Source organism: Pistacia vera, unplaced genomic scaffold (assembly GCF_008641045.1).
Source record: "Pistacia vera cultivar Batoury unplaced genomic scaffold, PisVer_v2 Contig485, whole genome shotgun sequence".
Classification (NCBI taxonomy): domain Eukaryota; kingdom Viridiplantae; phylum Streptophyta; class Magnoliopsida; order Sapindales; family Anacardiaceae; genus Pistacia; species Pistacia vera.
In genome coordinates, this window is record NW_022196318.1 from 671,735 (window position 1) to 684,404 (window position 12,670).

General features: G+C 35.8%; 2 protein-coding genes across 2 annotated transcripts; both read right to left on the bottom strand.

Moving 5' to 3' along the window:
- Window positions 1-2,266: 2,266 nt before the first annotated feature.
- On the bottom strand, window positions 2,267-2,947 carry LOC116146927. Its single transcript, XM_031432355.1, has 2 exons — window positions 2,714-2,947; window positions 2,267-2,628 (listed from the first exon to the last, which is right to left on the bottom strand). The coding sequence occupies exons 1-2, from the start codon at window positions 2,939-2,941 to the stop codon at window positions 2,506-2,508; spliced, it is 351 nt and encodes a 116-aa protein (XP_031288215.1). The 5' UTR covers window positions 2,942-2,947; the 3' UTR covers window positions 2,267-2,505.
- A 1,011-nt stretch (window positions 2,948-3,958) lies between these two features.
- LOC116146915 (pentatricopeptide repeat-containing protein At3g26630, chloroplastic-like) lies at window positions 3,959-5,647 on the bottom strand. The gene has a single exon (XM_031432347.1). It carries the CDS (start codon window positions 5,555-5,557, stop codon window positions 3,959-3,961), a length of 1,599 nt encoding a protein of 532 aa, XP_031288207.1. The 5' UTR covers window positions 5,558-5,647.
- Window positions 5,648-12,670: the final 7,023 nt, after the last annotated feature.

The window sequence follows — 12,670 nt, forward strand, 5'->3', positions numbered from 1 at the left end:
ACCATGACTGTAAAAACGAAGTTTTTTGCAGAATGAAAAAAAGAGAATAAGGAAGAAATTTTTTTACCTCCTGGTTGCTTGGAATAGGCGTTCTATTGTAGCATTGGGTTCGCATGAACTGGTGGAAGAATAAAAAAAATTTTGGAGTTGGAAAACGATGTTTTCTCTATGAAGAATTCGAGTTTTCTGCAAACTTAGGGCAAAGTTAGGGTTTTATAGGGTGGAAGACAACGCTACAACTTCCTTTATAAGCAATGTTTGGGTTGGAACATGCTCTCAATCGTAGATTGCGATCACATGTCATCAATCTACACGAAGTGTAACCCCCACGCTTCGTAAAAATCATCTGGCACTTCTCTTGATTGAAAATGTCAATCGCCGGCGTAATTATCTCCTCGACATTAAATGTGCCTTCATCTGCATTTAATGTACCAAAAGGGAATGTCATTTCAGTATGGCTTGCATTTAATACTCATGACTGACACTTATTGCGTGTAGAGACATGTCTATCAGATAAAGTTTACTTTATTAACTGAGCCAGTTGTCAAGTGCAATAAATAACATCTGAAGAGGTTGTTCAAAAAAGACGTTTATTGAACATGTTGAACTTGAACACCAAACAAGATGATTCATAATTTTCAACAGCAAAATATTCTAAGTGTTTTTCAGGTTGTGAATGACAGTTAGAGTTCAAAACACATCCCGATGACTCAAAACAAGATCAAGCTCAGGTCGGTAGATCTCAGTAAACGATCATGTTAGGTCACTTGTGTTACTCTCAAGATAGCTCATGACTTATGCTCAGTTCGCAAGTCAAATCAAGACAGTACTTCAGAAGGACTTGCACGACACCTACCCATATAATTTAAGGATATTTCCTAAGTTATAAGCCAATGAGACGCAAGGAAGGACTTGCACGATACCTACCCATTTGCAAACTTGTAATCATTACTTTGAACTCAACAGTTATAAATAGAGGACTCCCCCTCACAAAATCGGGATCTCTGATTTTCATAAAAACAAATAACAAAGACAACCTACGGGAAAGAGACTGGCTTATTATTCTCTCTAAATACCAAGCACTTGTCATTCTGTTCACTATTCGCGACCTCTTGTAACTTGTCTAATAACCAAGAACACGTATATAAAGGAAAACAATGGATGTAGGAATCCCTTTAAACATCCAAACCACTATAAAATTCTCACTGTCATTTATTATTAAGTCTTTGCATGTTATTGTAACCTTATATAACTCTCAAATTAATCACGTGTAACTTCTAAGACCCGCTTAGCATTTTGCATGTACGAGGTCGTTGGTGTCAAAATCAAGCATCAACAATATATATATACTTTTATTTATGTAGGAAATTTAAATAGAATTCATTGTTCCTTGATAACATAGCTTCCATTTGTTATGAATTCTCTATGGTAACTTTTCATTTAATCTTCTGGATTTAAAGAGGACATACACAAAAGAGGCTTCAAAACGAATGATGGTGAACACTAGAAGAAAATATTTCTGCTACGAGCTAACCGAATTTCGGGACTTGGAACAGTTTTTAATAAACATCAAATCAGGCATTATAGTTATAAATAGGTTATGGATACTTGTGATGGCTGTTTGGAGAATCCTCAAAATAATACATCATATGACATATATGATATCTGCACTCTTGACAAGCTAACTAAAAGATAAATAAGAAATCATAGTCCAATAAAATGCAATGTATTGGTTTCAAATAATATTGGAGTAGTTCGGGATTTGAAAACAAATACATGACAACAGATCATTTGGATGTTTGCTTTTCTAGTTCATCTGCATCGGCAATGGAATCACCTCTCTGATTCCCTCTTGTGGTTGTCTGTCTCGAGAATCACCCTGCAAACCGTAAACAACAGGGAAGAGCAAGCAGCAATAGAAGTTCATGTTTGGAAATTCATAAGTGCAGATTTCCCTCAAAGATTGGGTCCTCAAATCGTAAGTGACAATACTACCAGGGAGACGCAGGTACATTGTTTGAGAGTTTCCAATGTAAGCGAATGGAGATATGAAGTAGGGCTCCCAGTGTGACAAAAGATTGTTTCTCTGTCTAATACGAAGAAAGACATCAGAATTTTGTGAAATCAAGTTCTGGTGTCTAGCAGTATGAACTAAATTCCACACATAGTTAGAATAGAAGTCATGATCTTGTTCCTTGATGAGAATCCAAATGTGGATTCCTTCAGAATCAGAGTAGCAGTAGTGCAGACGTCCTTCAGACTCAAACAAACATTGCCCAAAAGTCAGAGAATTCCAAGACCATCTTTGGGGATAGTTTGGCAGCTCAATCACCCTACAGAGCCCATGATTGACATGATAAACCAGTAAGTATCCACCCAGTTCCCAATAAATAGCTCCGTTTGCAAAGAGAGGGGACATGTCGAGCTTGGGAAGATCAGGTGGCAGACGAATTAAAGGCCTGTATCGTCTCCATATGTTAGTTTCAGATGAGAAGATCTCCATTTCTAGAAAACCATCACTTCCAGTTGGAGGAACTGCGGCTGACGACGACTCTGGGGCACATTCTTCTTCAACGTCAACGCTGAATACTCGTACAACTTGATAGCGAAATCCATCAAAAGCCAAACCTGTTCTAATACTACGTCTAGTTATCTGGGGTCGTGGAAGAACCTCCCTTCTCTTAGAAAATAGATTGAATAGATTATAGCTCACCTGGTTATCCTGAACACTTGACAGCAGAAGCAAACCATTGGCAGAAGCACAAACGTGTAGATTTCTTGTAGTACAAAAACTCAGGGATCGGTTCACAACGGCAGACCCTTCATCAACCAAATCCAGGAAAACATATTGAGCGGAGCCATCACTGAACAAGTAATGGCACAGAAGATTCTCACTATAATTTCTGGTGCCAACCCAGTTGGGTTTAGACCATCTTTCCATGGTTTCTGGCAATACAAAACTACTCCTTGATTTTGTAATAGAATATAAACAGCCTTCTTAAAGAAGGATAAAGATGACAACACTATTAGCCAATCAAGCAACATAGTGACTCATCACCAGGGCAATTGACAGTATGAGCCTGAAGACAGAAGCACAGCTTCGATAATTGCAATGACATCCTTTCATTGGCATTTCCACCTATAATATCCATACAAAAAAGGATGCTCACATTGACTACTTCAACAGCATTATTTTATACCAAGAATTGGCATGTGAGTTTTTCTAATCTCATGCCTTTGTCATTATAAAATCTCGTTTTTCAACCTCAACCTTACAGCCGAAGGATGTTCGGTGGACACATGCAATAGAATTTAAGAAATTAAAAAAATACTAGAAAATATGAAAATATAACGCAAACCAAATGAGACTCATTTTGATTATCTTCTAAAGCGTAGACATACCAATTGCATTAAACGAGAAAATAAAAGCAAAATTACTAGTCCATTTTAGAGAAACTGACAACTGAGGCATCACTTTTGAAGCTCTGAAATCATAGATTCATCAGTATAGTATATAAATCTCTCAAGTTTTCAGTGAATTTTAATTACTGTGTAGCGTTGAAGGATCATTGGGATTACAAGTCAAAAGAATATGAAAGTAACTATACAACAAATAAGGCCAGAGCATTTGCTCTGGTTTCTGTCATTCCATAAGTGTAGAAGAATTGGTAATAAGAATCGAGATAAACAAAAATAATATTACCAGAGACCATAAAAGGATTGAGCCTTTTAACTGTAGAACCACCTCCTTTCCCTCCAACATAATAACGAAGGATTAAAACTAAGGGAATCATTCCAATCTACAAATCGTCTTTGACTTATTTTATTGGAAAAAAGCTTATAAGAACAGGATTTTGTATGATTGGAGGCTCTACTTTGATACAAGGCTCCTCTCTCAGTGATTACAATGTGTACAATTTGAAACGTAATTAAACAGTAAGAAAATCATCCAGTAAAGTTAACCCACATCCCACTTGAAGCATTGGAGCTGATATTGCGGGACATAGCATATAAACACTCCCAAGCAGTTGGATTCATTTGTAAACTGGAGAGAATTTTTCTCCATATCAGTCACTCTCTTGTCAACACTTGGCGTAACCCATGCTGCTGCTGTACTCTCGTTCAGCTTGAGCATGGCATTCAGCCTTCGCAATACTGCTTTGGTATTCTCATTCAGCTTCTCTGGAAGGGCATTCAGCCTTTGCAACGCTGCCTCTGTATTCTCATTCAGATTCTCTGGCATGGTGTTCAGTCTCAGCAAGGCTGCCACTGTATTCTCATCCAGTTTATCGGGCATAGAATTCAGAAGTTCGTAGATCTCATCCTTCATTTTTGCATGATTATATAGTTCAATCATGCAAGTATAATGTTCTAAAATAGGCATGATACCATAATTTTCTATCATATACCAGAAGTAATGACAACCCTCATCTACATTATTTGTATGTACACAAGCACATAAAACACCTACAAAAGTGATTGCATCCGGTTGAACATTTGTGTTCTCCATCTGCGCAAAAAGAGCAAGGGCTTCCTCGCCATGCCCATGCACACCCAAGCTAGTAATCATAGAATTCCAAGTGGCTAAGTTCTTAATTTGCATCTTGTCAAACACTTTCCTAGCATCCTCCAAACTACCACATTTGCTATACATGTCAATAAGAGCAGTCCCAAGGAAAACTCCAAGTTCGAACCCATTCTTTAAAGCAAAGTCATGAATCCAACTACCCAATTTTAGACTTCCCAGGTCCGTACATGCTTGTAACAAGCTAACAAGTGTAAACTCATTTGGCCTGACATTATCAAGCTGCATTCTCCAGAACAATTCAAAAGCCTCTTGAGGTTGTTGATTCCTAACATACGCATTAATCATAGCCGTCCACGAAACAACATTTCTTGATTCCATTTGCTCAAAAACAGCTCGGGCAGAATCCAAATCCCCACAAGCAGCAAGGCCAGTAATCATAGTTGTCCACGAAACAACACTACGAACACGCATTTTCTCAAACACCTTACTTCCACTATCTACATCCTCACACTTGAAATAAAGATCCATCAAAGTATTCTGCACAAACATATCTCGGAAAAATCCTGTTTTAACAGCCAAACCATGGACCTCTTTACCCTTCTCAACATCAAAAGCGGCCAAGCAAGCTTTAATAACAAACGGGAAGGTGAACTTGTCAGGTGCACAACCTTTGCACATCATAAGGTTAAACAAATCCATAGCTTTCCGGGACCTGCCACTGTTAGTAAGTGCCCTAATCATAAGATTCCAAGTAAAGGCATGAGGGCGCTGAATTTGATGAAAAACCAAAAGGGCATAATCCATTTTACCATAAGAATAGCAAATATCAAGTAATTTTCGAACAAGTAACTGGTCATCAGTGAGGCCGTGGCGGATAATTCTGGCATGAATTAGCTTCAATTGATTAAAAGTTGTGCATTTTCGAAGTAAAAACAGAGCTTCCTGAGAATTGAACCTCAATCTAGAGCTAAAGCTTATTGAGGTTTTATGGGGAACAGGGTCAGGACAGTATGAAAGGCATATAGCCATGATTATTGGAGAAAATTGTGGGGAGTTGTGGAGAATAGATGTATGTGAGACTTCATTTACCTCTCCAACGGTGCTGGACTCGCCGGCCGGGCGCCGAGATTGAAGAAGAATTGTGGGCCGCAGGCGTGGCCGTCTAATCACTCGACAAACTGGATATTTGTAGAGGAGTTGTAATTTTTAATTTTTCACCCTACTGACACGTGTGAGAAAAGGGTGATAGTTATTCTACTCCTCCGTCCTAACTCCTAACAAAAACTCATTAGTTTTAATATTCTTCAAAATTTAATTCTATTCTAATCAACTCACCTATTAATAATTTTTTTTTTAATAAAAATTTTAAAATAGACAAAAACACTCCACTCAACCACTATCAATCGTCGAAATCGTAACAATATATGATCGACTAAATCTGACCGATCGTATGTTGATTTGTCCATTTTCGTAGATCTGATCGTTGATAGCTAGTTTTGGACGATCAAATATCTTAGTGATCGTTTGTCCGTTAGATTTGTGACTGTAGATCTAATCGTTTCTGACCAGATCCACAAGAGATCTAGCCAAAAAAGCTAGATTGACGCCATTGGTTCGTACACTATTATGACAGATTCTGACCACCTTCCGATAATGATGGCCAACTGTCAACAATATATAGATGAATAGGAGTGTTTTTGTCAATTTATAAATTTTTATTGTGAGAGTGTTTAGTTAAATAAACAAATCTTAAGATTAAACTAATCTAAATATTTGAAAAAAATATTACCAGAATCCTATAATATTTTTCTAAAAATGCTATTTTTAAAAGCTAACCAAGCGGAGCGGTAATTTTGAATTTTGGTGGGATGACTATGCAGTTGCAAGGCTTTGTTTGGGAAGTGGATTGACATTATCCTGGTCTGGTAATAACCCCATTGGAAAACACTAGGTGTATCGCAGATTTTTTCCTTATTAATTGTTGTTATTCACAGCATCAAAATTTAAGAAATTCAATGTTGACTAGAAATCAATCAGCTGTTAATAATATACACCACACCAGGCAACGTGAATCGATTTTCTCATTAGTTTCTTATATTTCATCGTTTTTAAAAAAAAAAAAAAAAAATTAACTTGAAAGAGAAAATGAAAGATGTAAAGTGCTAATATCTCCATCTGCAAGTCGATTTCAAATGAATTTTGTTGCAAGGAAGTAGGCATCATATTAATCGGGAGATGTTCATGGCTTAACTAGAACTGATTTTGCTGCATCCATCCAGATGGTTCATGTCATGCGACAGTTCCCAACAAGAAGTTCCGTGAATCCGTGTGCTGCTCTTCTGTACGTATTTGCCTGCACATAATTCAGGATGATCATCAAGAAAGACAAATTATGTGTCCTTACTTCAATAATGAGAAGTTATATATCGTAAGGTTTAATTTACTTGGGGTATGGTATGGATGATTAAAATTTTAACACTTTCAGCTTCAGCTATTACAATCGTTTGTGCCAAGGTCTAAAGATTTTTACTTGTGTCAAAAAGTCCCCTTTCAATGAACTGATTAATTGTTGAGGTAAATAAAGAACAAGAATAAACCTGCTCCTTGACAATTGAATAGTAATCCCTAGTCGAGATTATATTGAATGATGTCAGAATATAAATGTGATCATTCAACCAACATATTTCTGCAGATATACCTCCAAGTTGTTGTTTTCGTGGAAATAGTTACTTTCTGTGCTTTGACCAATCAAACAAATTTTCTTTCCCAGGCTCTCCATGAGCAACAGCCATAAATTAGAAAGCATGTTGCATGAAACAATCTCTCTATCTGAATTCAGAATGGCAAAAAGAATCTCCTCTTCAGTACTTCAGGAGAAATTCATAAGCATACGACAGACTTATCTCTTTGATGATAATCATGCACATTATGTGTTGAGGAAATAAATATATGCATGTGCTTCTATATATAAATGAGAAGATTTGTTATTAGGAAATTCCTGAAAGATTGCATGATGACATGTTCACAGTTTACCTACAAAACAAGGTGGTACCGGTTGATTACTGCTAAGCATATTGCTTCTCTATTCCCTGTATCTTCTAACTATAAATGAGGTAATCAGGAAACAAAATTTCATGTAGCTATTCTGTGAGGGTCTAGGCAACAATCAATAACCTTAGATATCCATTAGGGCAAAACAATTATATATCAATTCTAGCTTACACTTCTAGAAAATTTATTTTGCAAAGAATTAGAATTGGAATATTTGGTAACTTTCACAAGACAGCAGCTTACAATACTGCAACTATCAATGTGTATAGTCAAGTGAATATATTGAAATAAGCAATTTTTGTAACCTTCAGTATCATTTGATGGTCATGACACAGGAACTGAATGGTGACAGTTTTGTGTAGTTTGTCACGCACACTATACAGAAATTGCCTGTATCAATGAATAAATAAATAAATAAATTGATTCCCTCAGGCTTCAAAGAAGGGAAAGATGGATGAATTGATTGAGCAATAAGGATCGATCATCGTAAAGACAAACATTTTCAATATTTAAACCCATAAGATTCTCAACAAAGTTGGAACGAAACTTATGCATGCATACATTCATACCTGATGTGACTTATGCAAATTAGCCCTACAACCAATTACAAATTCCCTTCGCAAATGAGAATAATAATAATAATTTGCCAAAGCTGATTCCTGAAGTTATTTTTGTGTCTAATTTAGATAAACACTTATTAAGTGTTGGTCAATTAATGCAAAGAGGTTATATGCTTGAATTTGCAAATAATGTGTGTAAAATAAAGGATTCAAATGGCGTGAAGTTCATGTTTGTGCCTATGAAGAATAGAAGTTTTGTGGTGAATTGGAATTCTAGTGATAAAAATGCCTTGACTAGTATATTAGAAAGTGAATCTTGGTTATGGCATAAGAGGTTGGGACATTACAACCTCAACTCCATTAAATTGGCTGAAGAAAAAAAAATGGTGATTGATTCAACCATAGAAGTTAGTGTTGTAATATGTGAGAGTTGTCAATTAGAAAAGCAACATAGAATGCCTTTTCCTAATTTTTCAACTTGTAGAGCCAAGAAGAAATTGCAATTGGTTCATTCCAATTTGTGTGGACCAATGAAGACACCTTTCCTAAATGGAAATAGATACTTCCTTATGTTTATTGATGATGCAACAAGGATGACATAGATTTATTTTTTGTGATTGAAGTTTGATGTGTTTGGAGTGTTCAAGAATTTGAAGGCAATGGTTGAAACTCAAAGTGGTGTGCCTTTGAGGAGTTTGAGAACTGAAAATGGCAAGGAGTATTCCTCTACCGAGTTTGATTTGTTTTGTGCAGATTTTGGAGTCCAGCATCAATTTACAGTAAGCTACTTTCCACAGCAAAATGAAGTAGCTGAGCGAAAGAATAGAACTGTAATGGTGATGACGAGATGTTTGTTGGCTGAGAAGAAAATGCCTAAAGAGTTTTGGGCTGAAGCTGTAGGTTGAAAAATGGAATGCATGGAGAATGATACATGTGATACTATAACATGTATATTAGTATTTTGCAAAAAAATTCAATCATATTGAAAACAAGTAAAGTATAACTTGTTACCTTAAGTTTTTAGTAACCTTGGAGACTTTTAATTTCAAGAGAAATTAAATAAAAGAGTATCCGCACTAAGGTAAAAGAAGAATTAGGCCAAGAGAGACATTTAGGGTTCATAGAAATTTTGATCTCTCTACTAAAATTGATATATCATTTTCTTTATATATGTAGCCTTGTAAACAATTCAATAATTGTTTTAGACTTTCTTAAACAATTCCATAATTATTATGAAGTTATAAACTTCTTTAAATAATAATATATTCTTTAACATTTAATCACAATTCATGGTATGTCAAAATCTTTATCTTAATTTTATATCAAATTGACAATCAATACATACAGAAGGTGTCACCATGAAACAACCTTTCAGGTAGCATTTTATATACCACGGTCGGAGATTTCCCTTTGCCAACGTATCTTGACATTTATCTAGAAACTTGATATCAATCTATACCAAGTCAACGCGTCCCATCTTGACTATCACTTGTCTTCATACATAAACAACACATGGCTAAATCGGCTTATTAACACATGACATGATTAACCTCATGTTTATACACCATATGAGCCATATGCATTTATGCAGAATCCAACCATGATATCTCAGGTCTAAGGATTAATAATACACTAGTGCGATCTTATGATGCATCATTGACTATATTTTAAATGTCCATGTGATTCATCATAAATGGTCATATTCGATAAACAGTCCACTAACCGCTTATCCATGCTAATGCCCTAGTGATATAACTTTTATAATCACCCACACTAATACCATCACATGATATTCAACGGAGGCATTCAACATGCCTACTATGTAATATTATTGCCCAATTAATATTACTTATGTAGGGAATACTTTGATGATTTTGATCTTCTAAAGATTTGTATCATCCGGACATTTCACATATAATACATATATATAAATGAAGCAATAAACCACATGTGAAATACGAACACTTTCTTTTATTAATAAGATAAAAATGTATATACAAAATATATACATTAACATATATATACAAAACATAATACCCTAGAACTAACAACACGATTGGTTCCTAGGGCATACACTAACACATATAAAACAGTGTATTTGTTGAATAGGTTACCAACCAAGGCTGTGAGGGAGATGACTCCGTTTGAAGCTTGGTGTGGGATGAAACCAACACTAAAACATACAAGAGTATTTGGTTGTGTGTGTTATGTGAAAGTGCCAAATGTAAAAAGAAGTAAACTTGATGAGAAGGCGAAGAAAGAAGTGTTTATCAGGTATTGTAGCCAAGCCAAGAACTATAGAGTCTATGACCTGATTTTGAAAAAAAATGCAGTTAGTAAGGATGTTGTGTTTGATGAAGGAGCATCCAAGGAATTAGAAGACTAAAGATGAAAATAATGTTGTGACTTCCTTGAAAGAAGAATGTGTAGAAAATGAGAGAATAGATGAAGTAGCCGTGAGGGGTACTAGGTCTTTTGAAGATGTCTATCAAAGGTGTTGTAGTGCAGTGTTAGAACCAGCATCATATGAAGAAGCAAGTAAGATAGAGGGCTGGAGAGATGCAATGGAAATTGAAATAGCAATGATAGAAAAAAACAAGACATGGGAGCTTGTAGATGCACCAACCGGAAGGTAAGAAAATAATCGATGTAAAATGGGTTTATAGAACTAAGTTGAATCCTAATGGAACCATTCAAAAATTAAAGGCTAGATTAGTGGTTAAAGGGAATGCTCAAATGGCAGGTGTAGACTACTTTGACACGTTTGCATCGATGGCAAGGTTAGACATAGTTAGATTGATTATTGCATTGGCTGCTCAAAGGAAGTGGGAGATACTACACTTGGATGTCAAGTCGGCGTTTCTAAATGGTTGGCTTAAGGAGGAGATATATGTTGCTGAACCGGAAGAGTTTGAGGTACAGGGAAGTGAAGAGAAAGTTTACAAGTTGCATAAAGCCTTGCATGGGTTGAAACAAGTACCAAGGGCTTGGTATAGTAGTATTGATTCTTGGTTTGTGGTTCAAGGATTCAAGAGGAGCCAAAATGATGCAACATTGTATGTAAAGGAAGATGGAAGAACTATGATTGTTTCTCTGTATGTTGATGATTTGTTGATTACGGCTGATGTTAAAAAGAAAATTGAAGACTTTAAGAGAAGTGTGATGAAGGAGTTTGAAATGAGAGACTTGGGGGAAATGAATTATTTCTTAGGTCTTGCAGTAAGTCAAGAGAAGGATTGCATTTTCATATGTCAACAGAAATACGCTCAAGGGATTTTGAAGAAATTTAAAATGGAGGATTGTAAACCTACAGTAACTCCCCTGCCATTAAATTTGAAGCTTTCACAAGTTGATGGAAAAAAGAAGGCAAATGGAAAAAATTATAGAAGCCTTGTTGGAAGTTTAATGTACTTGACGGCAACAAGGCCATATATTATGTTTTCCACTAACCTTTTGTCTAGATTTATGCAAGAACCAAGTGAAGAACATTTTCACAGAGGAAAAAGGGTTTTAAGATACTTGAAAGGGACAAAGAACCAAGGTATTTGGTTTAAAAGAGTTGAGGAGGAGAAGCTGACAGGTTATGTTGATAGTGATTGGGTTGGAAGTGCAAACGACATGAAGAACACTACTAGTTTTTGTTTCACTCTTAGGTCTGGGGTGTTTTGTTGGTGTTCAAGAAAGCAAGAGATTGTGGCTCAGAGTACATCAGAGGCTGAATATGTTGCAACAACAACAGCTACAAACCAAGCCTTGTGGATAAGGAAGCTCATGAAAGATTTAGGAATAGAGTAGGAAGAAGCCACTTCAATTTTGTGTGATAACAAATCAGCCATCTTTATTGCTGAAAATCCAGTCCACCATGGAAGAACAAAGCATATTAATATAAAGTACCATGTTGTTCATGAAGTTGAGAAGATGAAGGAAATCAAGATGATGTTCTGCAAATTGGAATTTAAAGTTGCTGATATCTTTACCAAATGTTTAACAAAATCCAGATTTGAGATGTTAAAAGACTTGCTTGGGATTAATACCAAAATGGTTCAAGGAGGAGTGTTAAAAGATGAACCATTTTTGGTTGAAGGAGTGATTGCCACAATGGTGAAAAAAGGATGTCACAGCGAGTGTGATGATGTTCTCTGAAATAGAAAAGAGAACGATCGCTGCGGCAACAAGAACTGTCGCAGCAAGCATTGGGCAATTAACGCAAATGTTGGGCAATTGACGATCGATGTAACAAAAGTTTTTATCACTGCAGCGAGTGTTACTTCATGAAGATAGCGACGTTCAGATTCTTTTGGATAATTGTTGGAGAAGTTACAACTTCCTCTTTCTAAACTGATTGTTCAATTATTTATTATTATCTTAGCTTTTAGATAAACTATATATGTGTGTAACGTTGAATTAGTTTTAAGTTTTTGATGTAGTTGATTTTTAATGAAACTATTCTTTTAACTCATCTGTCTTTTGTGTGTTCTTTGTTTATTTTTTGCTTCCAATTCTAACAATGGAAAGATCTTCACTATTCAAT